A 17,953-nucleotide genomic window follows, 5' to 3' on the forward strand; every position below is an offset into this window, starting at 1 on the left:
GAATTCTGTGTATTATGCAAGAGATTGCAGTCGTTCCTCGACGTTCTAACCAGTTGGAAGATTAAATTAATATCCGACTTCCAACCTCGAATATCAAATTGATTATTGATCGATTCTTCGAAATTAATCAACAATTTATACCTCGATAATATTTAGATTAACTGCAAAAACTATTGGCGAATAACAACGACGAATTTTATTAAAAAAAAAAAAAGAAAAGAAAAAAGAATCAGAGTGGCATACGTGATATTACACGTATAGAGCATATCACGTACGAGGAAGGCATAAATAAAAACAATAAACGAAAGAAAAATTTTCTCTACGATTGAAAAAAAATTTGCAAACCAGAATTGACGGATATAGAAACGGAACGGAGCAATGGCGCACCTGCAGAGATTTCTACCTGACCGAGCTGCAGGAGTTGGCGCCGGGCGGAGGTGGAAGAAGCGATCCAGGGATGTGGGCGGACAGCTCGGCGACAACAATAAGCATTGTGATTTGCGCGGGTGTGCCTCGCCTCCCATTGGTCGGCTTCCAACCACCTCCACGTCCCCGTCGTAGACCCGTCGCCGGCGGCCGGGGGTTGTGCCGCGACCGCCGCCTCCGTCCGAAACAATAGACAATGCGCAGCACACCGCACCTGATCCGACGGGATTCGACCGCCAGTCGAATCACCGCGCTCGCATTCGCCGCCCCACGGATGATCGAAGGGGATAACCGATTGATAACTGGCTCCACGATGAACCGGCGATTCGTATCGAGCGCTGGAAATCGTGGACGAGTTATTGGGAAAATTAGTTTTAATATCAATCTATAACGTACGTATCCGCATTTATTTATTTTATTTACGCGTATTATGGTTATTAAGATCGATCAGATATAAAAAGTAAGATTTCGAATGGGCGGTATCCGTTCACTTCGTGCTCACCCAACACGAAACAATATTCGAAACTCAAATATCAAATATCTCTCGTACGATTTAGAGATATTCGAAATGGTCGGCGAAACGTGTACGCTGCAGCCGCGTGTAATAATTTCATCGTGAATCACAAGTGCAACGATATTATCCATCAACCTGGAATAAATAATCAGTCTGACAAATTCCGGTTAAAAGATACCGCGTTGCATCGTCAACTTTCGGTATTCTCGCGCGTCACGTGATTCAGCTCCTCGTCCCTTCCGTTCTCCGCGAAAGCCGGGAGCTCTGAAAGAGAGGAAGACGACGAGAGAAAGAAATAAAGCGAAAAAAAAGGGAATAATAAAAAATAAAAGCGGAAAAAGCAACGTCCAACACGACTGTACACGATGCTGCCCATCCATGTCGCTACTACTACTACTACTACTATTACTACTACTACTACTACTACTACTACTACTACTACTACTACTACTACTACTACTACTACTACTACTATTACTACTACTACTACTACGCCCAACTCGACGACCGTGTCCTCGAAAAGGGGCGGAGGGGATCCTCTCGTTACGCGTCCTAGGTAAGGACAACGGGCAACAAGGTTGGAGGGGGTGGATATCGGCGGGCGTGCACAGGTGAACGGAGCGAGATCCTGGAGCGAAAACACGACGACAACGGCGCAACACGACGAGGACCACGACAACGAAAGCGTACGTCGACGACAGAAACGAAGGCGTAGACGAGGACGAGGACGACGACGACGACGACGACGACGGTGACGACACGACGACGACGACGACGACGACGACGACGACGACACGGTGGTGGTGGCCCTGGCAGTGTCGAGCAGAGCGCGCGCGTTCGCGTGGGTGTCGGAGGAAGAGGGCGGGTCGTACGGCCCGTAAAGGGGCGTGGCGGCCGGGAGAACCCGCCGCCGCCGCCACCGCCGCGGCGGCCGCGCGCCGCACACCGCCGCCGAGAGACCGAGACGCGGAACGAATAACCGGCGGAACGACAGAGAGAGGGAGAAGCGGGCAGAGCGAGAGGCTGGCAACGTGCATCCCGTAGATTGGACGGAGACGGAACGGTACGCGTCGACGAGCGATCGTGAGTAGGTTGGGTGGAAGAAGGAAGGGGGAGCCGAGCGCGACGAGGAGGAAGCGAGGCGGTTAACAAAAGCAAAAGGAAGAGGGAAGGAGCGCGGGAGACCGAGAGAAAAGACTAGCACGGGTGGAACAGTAGCGGGGAGGCGAGAGTGGGTTAGCGCGGGCGCCGAAGCGGCGCGGAGTGGCGCGGCGCGCCGCACCGGCCGCCACCAGAGGCAGCGCCTCCGAATCTCATCCCGTTCGGTCCTCGGGGGCTTCAGTCAGTCAGCCGACGCTCCGAGACGCGGTGATTATTCCCATTGTATGCCCGCTGCTCGAGGGGGGGTTTTCTTCCACCACTGACTCTCGCTCGCCTCCTCTCTCTCTCGCACGCTCACGGCTACGCGATCATCCTCGCGGCCTACTGCTGCTACCGCTACTACGGCTACTGCTACTACTGCTGCTGCTCGTGGTTGCCTACATCGTCGTGTCCACGTCGTCCTCGTCGTCGTCGACGCGTTCTCGCGCGTTCGCGATAGTGTCGTAACCGCGATTACGGAGCGTCGGTGTTTTCGATCGTCGAAAATTTAATCGATACGCGTCGACGATCGTTCGTTATTTCCTCTTCTTCTTTTCTTTTTCTTTTTTCCTCCCCCCTCCCCACTTTCTTCTTCTTCTTCTTCTTCCACTTCCTCTTCCTCCTTCTCCTCTTCCCGCTCCTCCTCGTCTTCCACAAGATCGAAAGATCGGAGGATCTCGGCAACACGGAACAACTGGATTTCCAATCGTGCGTGCATGTGTGCGCGCGCGCTCCCTCCGCAGCTACATCGATCTTGCTGCGAGTGAGATCGGTGACCAACGTCGCGACGGAACATCCGCCGCAGGACCGAGGACCATGACGTGAACCTGGTGTTGGGACGTGAGCCGGTGTACACGATTCTTCCAAGACATCTGGTGTATACATATGTATATATATATATATGTACAACGATTGTTCACGATTGTGTACATCGTGGACGAGTGAAACGTAATAACCGTCCTCCGTATTTCGTCGCATCGAGTGTTCCTTCCTGAACGGTGGATCCGCGTTACGCTCCGACACGCTCGCAAATCTCAAGCCTCGGATCGTTGCTTCTCGTTCAAGTGCCGGTTCTGTGCGGGGGTGTCAAATACACATATAATATTACATATTACGTGACAAGTGCCGCGAGGAAGTCAAAGTTCGGGGTAGTCGAGGCTACCAGCGCGCGAGCAGGATGATATGAGCACGCTTGGCAGGTGAGTGAGACGCACGAGCACGTGACCGACAACCACGTACCGGTATACAGGCGCGACAGTGTTGTTACTTACTCTCTCTCTCTCTCTCTCTCTCCGTTTCTCCTCTATCGACGATTCCAAACAATCGCGTGTCTGTAAACACTCGACCGACACTCGTGTATCATTCCTCCGTTTAGCTTGCCGAGTGAAAAATTCGAACGCGCGATTACAAGGATACGTCGTGGATCGTCGTGAAGCTTAAACCGCAACCGTCGTCGTAACGCCACGTAACGTAATCTGTGCAACGCTCGGGCGATAACGTCAGCGCGTGTTGGCGTGTGTGCTGCCAGACAGGGCCATGTGTTCTTCCCGGCCGTGAAAGAGAAGGAGATCGGCACAGGAGAAAGTGACAGTTCGACGGGGAAAGAGAGAGGATGAACGAGGGAGAGAATCGGAAGGAGGGTGGCAGAGAAAGAGAGGGAAGCGTGCAACGCGTCTCTGACCCAGTGACCCTCCCTTGCTTGCTGTGCGTTTCTCTCTCTCTCTCTCTCTCTCTCATCGTAACCGTACCTACCTACCTACCTACCCTCTTCCTTGAGTTTCCATTTACCACCCGTCTCTTTCCCCGTCCTGTGTATTCCTAAACTTGGACCCTCCTTCGAAAATCTGGAACGGGGATTCGCCTTCGAGCTCGGCCACTTGACGCTTCCTCTCGCCGATCCTCTCTGTCGCCGTCGTTTTCTTCCACTCGCCGCACCTCCACTTGTCCGGAGAGGGAAATTTGCCTGGGAAACAAAGTCGTTCTCTGGAACGTGACCGGATTACGGTTATCCACCCTCGGCCCTGGGAGGGTTGGGAACGGTTTCTTTTGCATGGGAAAGAAACGGTCCCGAGACGGCCTCGTAGACGTAGGGGGTGACGGATACGTGATTGGAAAAGCGAGGATTCGAGGTTAGTTTTCGAGTCGTTTATAATCGGAGGCGAGTGCCATCCGAGCAGAGAAGAGGGGAGGTTCGTTTCAATTTTCCATCTTTTCGGTTAGGCGGGTTGTAAAATAGGTAGGCTCGAGATCGAAAGTGCGCGGCCTGAAAACGCGCAGCAACGTCGACATCAAAGGGTGAAATCGGTGGTTTGCATAAACAGGAACCGTGAGGGGTCGCCGATGGGACAGGGATAAATCTTTCATCGTGTCCTTAATTAAAATCGGCGTAATGGTATTTTTATCGTAGACTCGTTTGGGACAACCCTTCGCGCTCGAGTTTTCGTCGAATATATAGCGCGATGATTCCAAGCCATTTCCTTTTTTCTTTTCTATTCTTTTTTTTTTTGAACCGTTTCAGTGTTTCGTTGTCTTTGATCTTTCCGATATTTCAACTACCATCCTCTTCGAGTAGCATCCGGTGCTCGATTTATTATTGAAATTATTCGTAGGATTTTTTAGTCTCGATATTTCATGGTATTATTATCTTCAATAAGGTGATATTCGATGTGATATTTCTTTTAAATTTTATCATTTTCTACGAATAATTATCCTTAATATTACCACAATTTATTTATTTTTATTTTATACCCGGATTTATACTCGTATCCGTATCAATAAAATTGCATAATAAAAATTATTTTCGAGCTTCCATTTCGCAATTACTGCAAAATATCGTCCAGAGACAATGGAGTGTCTCTACAAAACGCGAAAACTCTGAATAGCATAGAATTTCACGCGAGTTGGATTAACTATCTCCCGAAATAAAACGCGGCTGTCAACGTTACATTGTCTCACCGAGGCCACAATGCCCGTTCTTGTTCTTACATGCGGCCAAATTCCGAGAATTAAACAGCATCCATCTTCCAGAGGATCCGCGCTGTGTTGTTTCACGTGGAATGATATCAGAATAGAGATGGCCAAAGCGTGTTTCACTCTGCGTACTTTGCGCCACGCACAATGTGAGGAGGGAAGCAAAGTTTTCGAGTGCGCGAGGAACAACAGAGATTCGAAAATAGAAATTCCAGGAGAATAAAAAGGAAACGGTCTCGTTATTCGATGGCTCGTGAAACAATTATTTTCGCGCCATTAATCCTTTCTCTACGAGACAATATCGTCGGATATTCTCACCGTGTGAAGAGAAATTTGGCTATTAAAACGTTTCCTTCCTCTTTGGATAGAGAAGAAAACATGAAGAAGCTAGATCGTATATGTCGTTGGTCAAAAGAGAAAGTGGAAACAAAGGAAGTGTATGGAATTATCGTCGTTGAATTATCGGAGATAATTTTCAGATTGAATTTGTCGCTGCGTCTATTCATAGAGTTGTTGGCTCGTTTCTAAATTTTAATATCGAAAATAAATATGAAAATCCAAAGAAGATGAAATTAAACAGAATTCTAGTTATAAGTGGAATTCGTCGATCGAGAAATTTATTTATGTAAAGACAATGATTGACGAGTGAACAAAAGTGACCTCGATGATAGAATAGACTCCAATTTACGCGAAGTGAAAATAATTGGAAAGTTTGAAAGTTTGACGGGAATATTTCTTTATATTATACGTAAAAAAAAAAAAAAAAAAAAAAAAAATATGGAATAAATTTTGTTTATTTTACTCGAAATCGTGAAAATTTAAAGATCATTTTTGATTCGATTATTAAAACGGATAATTTTACTTGCGGATATTTTTATACGTGATTTGTAAATGAAATTCATATTACGTGTATATCATTCGTGAAGTGATTAATGAATTTTTTTCGGATGCTATTGCGATGACAATGGCGGAAATTTATGCGAAAGAGAGAACATTTTCGTGGATTAGTCGACGTGATACATACTACGAGTCGTTTGAAAGTCAAAACTGAGTTGAATAATTACTCGGATAAAAACTTATCTTCCATAAAAATAGCTACACCAAACAAGCTATTAACGCTCAAGTATTTAAGAAACTCGACGGTTCTAAATTCACTGTCGCCCAGGACTCCTTAATCCTTCAATTTTTCCGTGAACCGAAGCAATGAAACAATGTTAATCAAAATTATCCGAGTTTAAAATTAACTCATTAACCGCAACTTAACCTAATACAACTAATAACAAGAATAGTTTCGCATAAACTATTCATTCACGCGACATTCCCCTCTTTCTATGCAGACGGTCATCCACTTTATATATTCCCCTCACTGTAATACCTTCTAATCGCAAAACGAAATAAAACTCTCTCTCTCTCTCTTTCTATCAAAGAGGCTCTAAATATCCCCACAAATCCTCTCCTCGAAATTCCTCGATACGTATTTCATTATATCGATCACGTCTTCCCGATCAATTACACGACCCGTTTCCGCGTTAAATTCCGCTACCAAGAATAATCCGCGGATGCGTGTTGCCATGGCCATACTCCATGGTTCACGCCAAAAATACCTCGATAATCTCGAGAGGAGATAGGATGATAATTAACAGCGGACGCAGCGGTGTCGAGTAACGTTCGAACATACTACGCATTGTTGCACTCACGTGTCGTTGCGTAATTGGGATCCATCGATATCGGCGATCGAGCGAAAATAGCGAGATCCGATTCGAATTGTGTTCCACGACGGTTCGATTTTTATCGAATCTCAGCAAAAAAGAGCGTAAAGGATATCGGTTTATTAAATACCTGAAAGCGACTCTTTGCTTCCAAATAAGAGGTTCAAGTAAAACTGAATTGGGTCAACAATTGGTTCCTGTTAAATCGAGACTCGAGGATACAGATGCTCGTAGCTATAAGCAAGAACTGAGATGAAATCGTGAAAGAAAGAAGAAAAGATTATTTCTTCTTCTTCTTCTTCTTCTTCTTGCTCGATTTTTTGAAGATTGATCCTCGAGAAGCGAGTGACGTTATCCGTTTTTCGATTCTTCTTCACTCTTCCCTTTCTGTTACGCGAAGTTAAAAAAAAAAAAAAAAGGAAGAGAAAAAAAAGATGACACAAAAAAGAACAAAGAGCAACGAGAAAAAAAGTAGAGAGAGAAAGAGAGAAAAGAAAGAACAGACGTTTTCTTTACGTAACAAGCCGCGTTCGTGGCAAGTGCGTTCGTCCCTGCATTTTTCCGCGTCGTTCATCGGAGTAAAAAGGCGGGAAAAAACTCGAATAGAAGAGATCGAATGACTGCACAGAGGCAGACTTTGTTATCGAAACGTTTCTATATTTTCCATCCATATTCATCGACCGCCTTTACATTTCTACGATCTCTCCGCTCCCGGCGCATAATAAATGCCCCGCGTTGCATGGATTATAGTATCTGGGCCTGTAGCCTCTCGCCGTGTATTATACCCTGATCAATAACCAGAAACGAGATAGAACATACCTGTGCAGGCAAGCACACGAGCTTTTCCTCCTCGCCACTGGTAAATAATATCGTAATAATAACGATCGTTCAAAAACCGCGTCTCTAATCGGCCGCGTATATATGATATTGTAATGGCGCCCGTCTTTTAGAAGCTGAACCGCTTTCTGAACACGTGAATGCGTGCGTGGTGCGATGTTGCGATGATAATTGGAAAAAAAAAAAAAAAAATGATAAATAGTATTATTTAGTAAATAATATGGTAATAATGATCATTAGAATCGTATAATAATCGTGTTATATTTTAATGACGTCCGTTTCGCTTTTTCTTCTTGTTTTATTTTCAAATCGATCAAATGAATTAAATTTATATTTTTCAGCAATTTCGTTAATTTTATCATTTATCATTTCTTTCTCTCTTTTTTTTCTCCTTTTTTTTTTCTGTTACTGTCAATTTTTTATTTTGACATTTTCGATAACAGATATATAATAATAAGTAGTACCGATGAATTACTTATATGTCATGCATTGATCGATCGCTCGTTCTTGTCTGTCACGTTTCAAACACGCCGATGTGTATGCCAATATAATGAAGATAGTTTGGAAATTATATAAAGAAAAAAAAAAAAATAAAAAAAAAACGATAGTCTGGATACAGTCATTCTTAACGGCGCAAATGTGACCATTACTTTTTTCGTTGTATTTCAAAATATTGCGTGCAAACGACTTGATAATGCTTTATAAGAGCCATAATCTAATCGGCGGGAGGTTATATAATTATTAGAATGGCATTATTTAGCGTTCCTCTCAGATACGATTCTTCGAGTCCAATAAATTGAGTTGAAGCTTTGATCGAAATAATGCGTTATTCGAATTTCATCTTTATAAGTGCGAAATATAGTCGAATTAATATCCTTAACTCCCTTATATTACGTGTGTATCCTTAGAAATTGAAATTAGATTGAGATAAATTACTTTGTCTCGATGTATCTTAATAAAATTTGAATAAATTGCTTTTTCTCAAATATGGTCAAATATGATCCATTTAAAATTTTAAATTTCAAATATAAATCCAAATAGCAAATTTGTCAAATAACAATGATCCAATTAAATTTTGAAAATTATTAGGATTAGGATAGCTGTCTGATAGTTTCCAAATAGTTTTCATTAGATTTGGAATATGTAATTCGAGGTGATATGTTAATTGCCACTCGATTCATATAATACTGTAATATTATTTGTTCTCGAGGATATGATGATTCATTAGTCAGTGATTAGAATCGTCTTCTTCTTTTTTTTTTGTTTTTTTGTTTTTTTTTGAATTCGAGAAATACTTGTTTTCGAACGCAAAACATGAAAAAAGAGGATCGAGACAAACGTGAAACGAAAGATTCTAAAAATTTAGATAAGGGTAACAATAGTTAAAATTAAAATTGGATTTATTTAGAAGATTCTTGATTAATTTTTTAACGCAAAAGGAACAGATGCGTATTATGATATTTAGAATAAACTAGAAATATATCATGGAAAAAAATCATATTTATTTAAAATTTCAAAGTATAATTTAATATTCATATTTGTATTACAAAATGAAACATAATTTCATTTAAACGAATTCATAAACTGCTGCATCAAAGATCGTCGAATTACGAATTCCGTCGAATTTGCATTGCAAAAGTTACACAGGTCAATTGTTTTGACTTTTAGCAACTTAAATATATATATATACGTTTATTATTCTGATTTTTTTTTTATATTTCTTTAAGCAAAATATAACGTATAATTACATCGATAATCGACAATAATGTTACAATCTAATCACAAACCAGTTGTATAGCGTGATGCGATTATATTATTTAATTATATTCCAATGTTGGAAAATTTTAAATTAAGAATCATCTATTTTTCTAAAGCTTAAAACACACGTATATATTATTAGAAACATAGTTTATTTAATTCGAAATATAATCTATCGAAGATTAAATAATTAATATTTTACATATCGATGCTATCAATTTATTATTTAAATCTCAAACTACTATCTTTTTAATAAATAATAACATTGAATTAAAACTATTGTATTATATATAAATGAATTAAATTGAATGATAATTAAATTATATAAATTAGATAAATGTGCAGAATTCATATATTCATATATTAAATTATAATATTATATGCAATATATTATAAAAATTGCACTATATTATTAATATTTAATTTAATACTATTAATAATTAATATTTGATAATATAATTTAATAATATGATAATTTTCGGAAAAAGTAGCTGAAATAATATTTATTCTAAAATGCATATTTTAAATCTTTGTTGATTATTTCAATGAATTTATTTCAACGAATTATTTCAAGCTCATAATACGTAATTATTATTAATTATTTTCACAATATTCATCTTCATAATGAGAAAATCTTTTTAGAAATTTGAAATGTATATTTCTCCGATGTTCTTTTTTGAAATTAAGATATTGATAATAAGTTATGAGTTTCTCACTGTGTTTCTATATATAAAAATAAAGTAAAAAATCTTCTAAAAAATTTTGTAAAACGTCATGCTTATTGAGAATAAGTGACACAAAACTCGAAGACAAAGTTCACGATATCTATTGAACAATATTGAAACGAGGAATTTTTTTACAGCGAAATATTACTTATTGTAATTGACGCGTTAAAAAATGATAGACTCGTAAAATATTCGTAACATTGAAGCAATAAACGTTTTTTTCGATAAACGATTTTCTTATTCAAATGATATTGAAAATTCCATAAGATGAGATTCTCCATAAAATAAATATGCAATCGTATTATCAGCAATGCTAATTGTCCACTGACGAGCCGCATTATTTTAATCGTAACTTATAAATAAAATACTTATAAATAAAATTTATAAATCTAAAACTCGACTACAAAAATTATGATAATTTAAACTGTATATATGTTTATGCGGTTACAAAAAAGTTAAATGAGTTAAAATGTAAAGAATAATATGCATAATATGCAAAAATATACAAAATGTCTGAAGTGAAACGTTCGTTATAATATTTAAAAGATGAGAAAAAAAAAAAATACATCTCTATTTCTAATTTATCTCGTAAAAAGAAAAAAATATGCTCGTAAAAAGAAAAAAACGAAAAAAAAAAAAAATTCATTTACGTAAACATCAACTAACGATAACGTTCGTAATATCCGCGATGCCGCAGGATCATATACGAATAGTGAAGGGTTCATTCATCAGTCTTCGTGCCGATAAACTCGAAAAAAGGCGTGGGCGGTGAAACGAGAAGTGCTCGACTCGAGACAAGCGGCACGATTCCGGGTGAGATACGTGGACAGGTCTATAATTACGTGTGACACCTCGGTCCACATGAATTCGGAAACGCGTGCGTCTTCTCGACAATGTTTCTCGCGCGATTTCGTCATTGTCGAGCGAACAATGCGCGCACACGATCCCCTCTCCAGCCGAATGTCAAAATGCGCGAGCGTGATGCGCGTTCCAGTGTGAATGGCGGAAAAAATTATCACGATAACGTGGTCCAGACTGTATAATATCGAGAATAACGTATAACGAGTTGTCGTTGCGCAATGGACATATTAACAATATGTATAAACGTAGTAACGACAGTTGTATGAGTGATGATACTTTTGATTTGATGATTGAAATGTGGTACCTTCAATGGATGAAGTAAGTTTAAAAAAGAAATTTTGTTGATCAGTGTGAATAAATGGTGAATCTTTGTCGATGGTAAGATGAATTTAATATGATATCATCCTCGAGAAATATATATTTAACTTTTTAGAGATTAGTAACGTAGAGTAGTAGAATAGAATAGGAATAGGTATGGTTTGTTGAGGTTATGTTTGAGATACAAAACTTTGTCACGTGGATTTAATGTATGTGTTTAGAATTGTATCGATAAATATATTTTTAATATAAGATTATCGCGAGTTGAGGTTTAGAATAATTTATTTCTAGATTTCAACACGTAATTATGTTTTTATCGTTATACATTTTGTATTTATTCAGAATATTGAGAATCAGAAGGAGATATTTTTAACATTTGATATAAATTTTATCTCATAGTTTTAACTTGGATACATTTATGCATTTTTTTTTAAAAAAAGCACTTTTTCTTTTCAAACACCATACACATATAGATACATATAGATGAATTTTACAAGAGGATATTCTTAACACAGGATAGGATAAGATGGATCGAGGTTATCGCAGCGGATTTAATGCGCATGATGCTCGAAAAATAGATGGATAAACTTTAGGCAGATATTCTGCTTTGTTATGAGATGAAGAAAGGTCATACGAATATAGGTCTTGAAATACTTTCTTCGACAGCGATAAACAGCGATCGTGTTTATGAATTTTTATTTGTGGAGACATGTCAAGATTCCCGTTGATGAGTTTTAGTACTGACAAAAATGTTTTGAAATCGTATTATTAAAAAAAATAATAACTTTTTTTTACATTGCGATATCTCTCTAAAAACACTGTCATATTTAAATACTGTTTCAAAACAGATTTCACTAATCTATATTAAATCTATATTAAATAATTATATTTTATATAAATGAAAATTTTCAATATAACTAGTTTATTTTAATTACACGAATATCTTACGAATTAATTTATTTATTAATTTTTCTGATAAAATAGTCTCGAATAATTTTTAAAAGTGAATACAAAATTATAATCTATTCTGAATTAATTATTTTCTCGATCGTCTCTGTAATATTCGTGAACAAAGACGTGTATACATAAAACAACAACGAGTGATACAAACCTTACGATTCTTTCCGCATAGAAATATAAAGAAATAATAATAGTAATAATAAAATTGTCGAATTGCATCTCAGATCTCACGATTCATGGCGATGAATAGTTAATTGATTATAGCCGCGCGCACGATCGAAGCAATTTTTAACATTAATTCACGCGCCGTTTTTCTCTCACGCGCTCGTTAATGAATTACTAAGTAACGCCGATCGTTTTACACGATATGCCTTTAATGTCAGCAATGTGTTAATATGTATATTCCACAAGATACGCGTATGTACCTTACGTGATGTACCATGAATGATAATTAGATCAGATAACGAAACGTGTATGATATTGACATTATCTCGAATAGTTAGCGGAGAGAATGAACGAGAAATTGTGTTTCCTATGAGATATTAATTGTTGCAGTTTAACATCTCTTGACGTAAACAAATTATATCTTATTTAGAATCGAACGATACTCTAATTATCATTTAATTCGTCAATATGAGAATACTTTTGTTTCATTTGAATTCTTGACTGATGATCTCTCTCTCTCTCTCTCTCTCTCTCTCTCTCTCTCTCTCTCTCTCTCTCTCTCTCTCTCTCATTTCATTTGCAATTTTTTTCTTTCCGTGTAAATTATTTAAATATGAATATACTGCGATCAAGATGCGATTAATTGTCATGTGTATTAACTAAACAGCATTTGTGACGTTTTAAAATAAAAAAAAAAAGAGCTCCTTCTTCTCGTTTCGAACAATAATACACTTGTATATTTTCAATATTCCGTTTCGATCATTTATATATCGCTTGCTGCAGTAAATGAAATAATTTAAAAAAGTAAATTTTTACAAAATGCCAAATTAAAAATTCACAATTTGGATATTCACGATATTATAATAATTTATATTTTTCATTTTTTTTTATTCCTCTAATTAAATCCAACAATTAATTTTCTATTAATTCAACGACTTAATTCAGAACAATATTTCACGGTTAATTTTATCCGGCAAATATTTTTACGTAATATGCACGTACATTTACACACGCATCTCAATCGTATACAAATATCCATAGAAAAACATCCTCGCTTCTCCATTTTTTCGATCACGACGAATATCTGGCAGGCAGTTGAAAAAAGTCTCGTCGCACGGCTAATTAGCCCCGAAAACAACGGCAAACTCTCGCAGAGAACCGGAGGAAAAAAATTTGTGCCTCGATTATAACGTTTCCCGTGAGATCGATGGATACGATCGTATTTTTTTTTTTTTTTTACCATGATCCCAAAGGCAAAAATAAAAATGAATAAAAATAAAAGAGAAAGGAAGGAAATGGAAAAAAGAAAGGGGATTTCCAGGCTGCAATCACGGGTTCCGTTTCTGCATCCATCGACGGCGCGTGCGTCGCACGATGGCGAATAATCGTCGATCGTTTAGTGGATACGTAATCCTTATTTATATCGAAATTTTTTTCTTGAAAATTAAAAATTATAGCGAATAATATTCGAATTTTGCTTAGATCTTGGTCATCTTAGAATAATTGATGATCATTTCTTCGATAAAATGGTTTCTTTTGATCACTGATAATTTTCCAATCAACGTTTGAATTATCGACATTCAATTCCCCGATGTAGAACCCTTTCAAAAAGGATAAATAATCTTAAGATTATCAATCCCGATAATTTATTATTCTAATAATTCTAAATTTATGTTTTCCAATCACTTTATGTTTGTAAAATTTTCGTCTCTCCTTTCGTTCTCTATTTAAAATAAAAGATCATCGTTTCGATCCAATTTATTTATCGATACATAAATTTCTCGATATACTATTTACAAATATTTTTTCATACTATAAAATTTTATATATACGTGTTGCATCGTAAATTATTATTCTCCGCGTAAATTGGCTCGGGTGATTGTCGAAACGATTCGTTGGGAGGATGCAGTCACGCTTCATTCCAGTGAAAATCGCACTGTAATGATTTTAATCTTGCTTTTGATAATGCTCGTGTATGGGACAATTGCGCATGGGAACCGGCGAATTGTCATCGAGAAATCGTACGACCTTTTCTCGGAAGGTAATGAGGTAAGAGGCCGATTACGCTATAATCGGCGTGCTCGTTGTGCCGTTACAAACCGCGGCACAATATGCTAGAGTAACAAAGAAATAGAACGAGTTCGTCGGTGTGGGGTGGTGATACCGTTGTTGGGCCTTTTGTGGACGTCGCGTGTTCTCGGTATTCTTTGTGATACCTGATTAGAAACGATCTTAAAACTAATTTTTTCATACGGACGGCGGAACATTCTTATTGTTGGAACGGTTTGAATGGATCTCGAACGTAATTAATCGATCGTAATTAATTAATCGACTTTTGCTCGAAGTCCGTAAGAATAAAACGTTCTCGCGATGCGAGATTTTCTTTTTCCACTTTAACAGAGAGAAATGTTGTAATTTGTATTTTTATATTTATATTCTTATATTATTCGAGGACGATAGGGGAGAAGAATTTTCTGCTTTTTGACCCGGAGAATATCAAAGTAACTGTAGGTAGCTGTAAATAAGAGATTAACGCGAGAAACCTCCGGAAATTTCGTGTGTAATATGCTCCATAAACGGAAAATGTAGAACTCGCACTTTTTAATCTTTTTACGTTTTTTCTTTTTTTCCCCTTCTTTTCTCTTTTTTCTTTTTTTGAAGTAGAAAAAAATCTAATCTCGCTTAAAATGTCTTGGAAATTTTTTGCACACAAATTTTCGTCGCGTGAAATATTTCTCGATCCTAAGTAGATCTTTAATCGATAATTTTTAGAAAATTTTTATAACGAACGATTAGAACAAAATAACGCGAAAATAATAAAGATTCAGAAAGGAGACGAGAAGATTAAAGAAAAAAAAAAAGAAAAAAAAGTGAAACTAATAAGATAAAATATATTAAATATTAATCGTTCGATTTTATTTCCATCAAAGTTCCGCTGATGATTTCGTATCACTATTAATAATTCTCCGTTCGAAGATATCTGCTCATTTCATGCATATTTAAAAAGTCTAAATTACAATCTGCCGATACCTCGGTGTTATATTGCACCGGCACCGCGATTGCTTTCGATTTATCGGCGTAATAACTTTCCAAGACTTGGAAGCACCAGATATTGATTATTCATACGCGCGTGCGGTGTATCGGCTCGCCGAGGAACGATTGATCATCGTAATTAATAGAAAACTTAGGAGATACTGTTCCTATTTTATATCCTCTGATCGTTCTCCGTGGTATCATCGATGTTAATTTCTATTCCTTTATACGAAGGAGTAGAAATATAATTTTGTTGCTATAATTTGTATTCAAGATTTTTAAATTTCTAAAGAAATGATCAAATTATTCTTATTTTTTTTTTCTTTTTTTTTAATTTTCACAAACGAAGCGACAAGATTTTTCTGTATTTTCATCCGTCGATCTCGTCGGTAAATGTATCCTATTAAAGTATTCGAATAAAATGACAATTCCTTTTTTCTGTAATAACAGTAATGATAAAAAGATCGTTGACATTCATTTGTGACAAACGGGATGATATTTCTACATTCGCGGAAAGAAGAAAAAAATTGTTATATTGCACAACATAATTTTACAATGTTTACATTACCAAATTGATTTCAAAAGGATGTGAATACACACACGACGCTAACATCGTGCTAAATTGATTATCTTCGTTACTTTCTCACCAAACACAATAACAAATAAATCTTATTTCCTAAATGTTAAATATACAACAACATTTAATTCATCTTTTCTAAATTCTACAGAAGTCGATACAATACACTTTGAGAATCGAAGAAAAGATTTGGTGGAAAAATTTCTCGATTCACGCTCTGTTTACCCCGCATAAGAAAAAAGATCCGCAGGATCGAGCGGTAAATCGGCCGATAAATTGCCCGTGACTTGTAAATATCCTTTAACGCGGCTTCTGTAAATCCGATTAAATGGCTAAGTGTTTCGGAGTTACGACATACCGGGCCGGTTGTGTGATGTGGAACAACGGGTTAGGTTTAAAAATAAACGAAATAATGTACTGCAACGGGGAAAACAGATGTCGCTTTTCAGCCACCGGAATAGTGACTTCCAAATGCAAGCGGCGAAAGCGGCGCGTAAATATCATTTATCGCCGGCCGTTTTACCAAAAGTCATCTCTAAGACGTAGCTTTTTCACTGTCTTCGTCCCCCTCTCCCCCTCTCCTTGGCGAACAAATCGTTCGTGGGCCGGTTCGGTGTTTTAAAATTGCGCCTCTCTCTCTCTCTGTGTTTGAACACTGAAATAACGTTTCAAAACGTGGGTATTAATACAAAATATTACATTGTTGTTGTTGCCGCGTTCAAAGGAAGGATCGGTGGTTGATTCACGATCAGAGTAATCGAAAAAAAGTCGAGCGAGAGTTAAGAGGGAATTCTTTCTTTTAACGGGATAAACGAAGAAAAAAAATTTGGAACAAATATGAGAATTACAAGAATTATCTTTTTGGTTAATTATTAAACTGACGAGGCAATTGATTAATTTTAATTATCGAGGGTGCGTGATCAAATGTAACACTTTGTAATGCTTGGAAATTTTAAGATATTAATTTTTCAAGAAAAGAAAAAGAAGAGAGAGATCGAAATAAATATCAATATTTATTATTAATTTAAGAATAGGATACTTTTTTCTTAAAAATTTTCAAGAAAGTAGTAGATGTGAACAGACGCGGCACGTCATATCTCACTCAAACAAAAGCTTAGGAAATCAGGGGGGAAAAGTTCTAAGACGGGCTTTATCGGACGAGAGAGAACAGAATTATTAGGGATCGGAACAACACATGGCTCGAAACAAGAAAAAAAAAAAAAAAAGAAAAAAAGAAAAAACGAAAGAAAGAAAGAAGGGCACATTCGACTGGAGTGAAACTATTTCTTAAGATAGATGGTATACTGAAATTTCAATGAAAGCAAGAAACAGGAAGATGCATCTCAATAACGACCCTCGAAAAAACTTTCGAGTCACTGTCTCCACCCCAATCCTTGGCAAGAACAAGGGAACTCCATGCCAAGGGAGACACGCACAGCCGAAGAAACACAGCCTTCCCCTATACACAGCAACCTATATTTACTATATTTCTCGATATCCTTCCTATCTTTCTCCATCTCTTTGCATTTATTCCATTAATCCTCTCATTCTCGAATTCCATTCATATTACACCAATTATCACGCGCCACATGATACACGTACCCACACAGATTATATAGTCACATTCCTTCCTTCCATTCGATCTATCATCATCATCCACCATCCAACGTCCATGTTCCATCACGATAAAAACACTCTCGTCCTCCCTCCCTCCTTCTCTCTCATTCTCCTTCCTTCCTCCTCCTTTTCCTTTCTTTCCTTCCTTCTTTCGAGCAGCACACGCACGTGGCCGTTCCACCCGCGACGACGAATTTTCGGTTCGCGGTCCTTCTAGATCCGTCTCGCGGACACGCGTGCGCGTGTGCGTGCTCTAGAGAGAGAGAGAGAGAGAGAAGGGGGGGGGGACGAGGAGGAGGCCTAAAGACGGGGGCGGTTGGCCGGAGAACACTAACGCGTTCCA

At 37.9% G+C, this 17,953-nt stretch overlaps 1 protein-coding gene across 5 annotated transcripts in view; it reads left to right on the top strand.

The window, feature by feature from the left end:
- Sox102F (transcription factor Sox102F) overlaps positions 1-17,953 on the top strand; it is a 210,686-nt gene that overhangs the window by 123,966 nt on the left and 68,767 nt on the right. The window contains exon 1 of one of the 5 annotated variants that reach the window (XM_086910776.1): positions 622-818. The exons of 3 other annotated variants lie outside the window; for them this stretch is intronic. Coding sequence is in view for 1 of the 2 variants with exons in the window: in XM_086910774.1 (XP_086766900.1) it covers positions 3,263-3,279 (17 nt within the window). In the remaining variant the exon portion in view is untranslated. Of the gene's footprint in view, positions 1-621; positions 819-2,326; positions 3,280-17,953 lie in introns of those variants that run through there. One more of the 5 variants, XM_086910774.1, reaches the window with a different exon arrangement.

This window comes from Apis florea, unplaced genomic scaffold, assembly GCF_048593485.1.
Source record: "Apis florea isolate Af1SG1 unplaced genomic scaffold, ASM4859348v1 contig_3203_pilon, whole genome shotgun sequence".
Classification (NCBI taxonomy): Eukaryota; Metazoa; Arthropoda; class Insecta; order Hymenoptera; family Apidae; genus Apis; species Apis florea.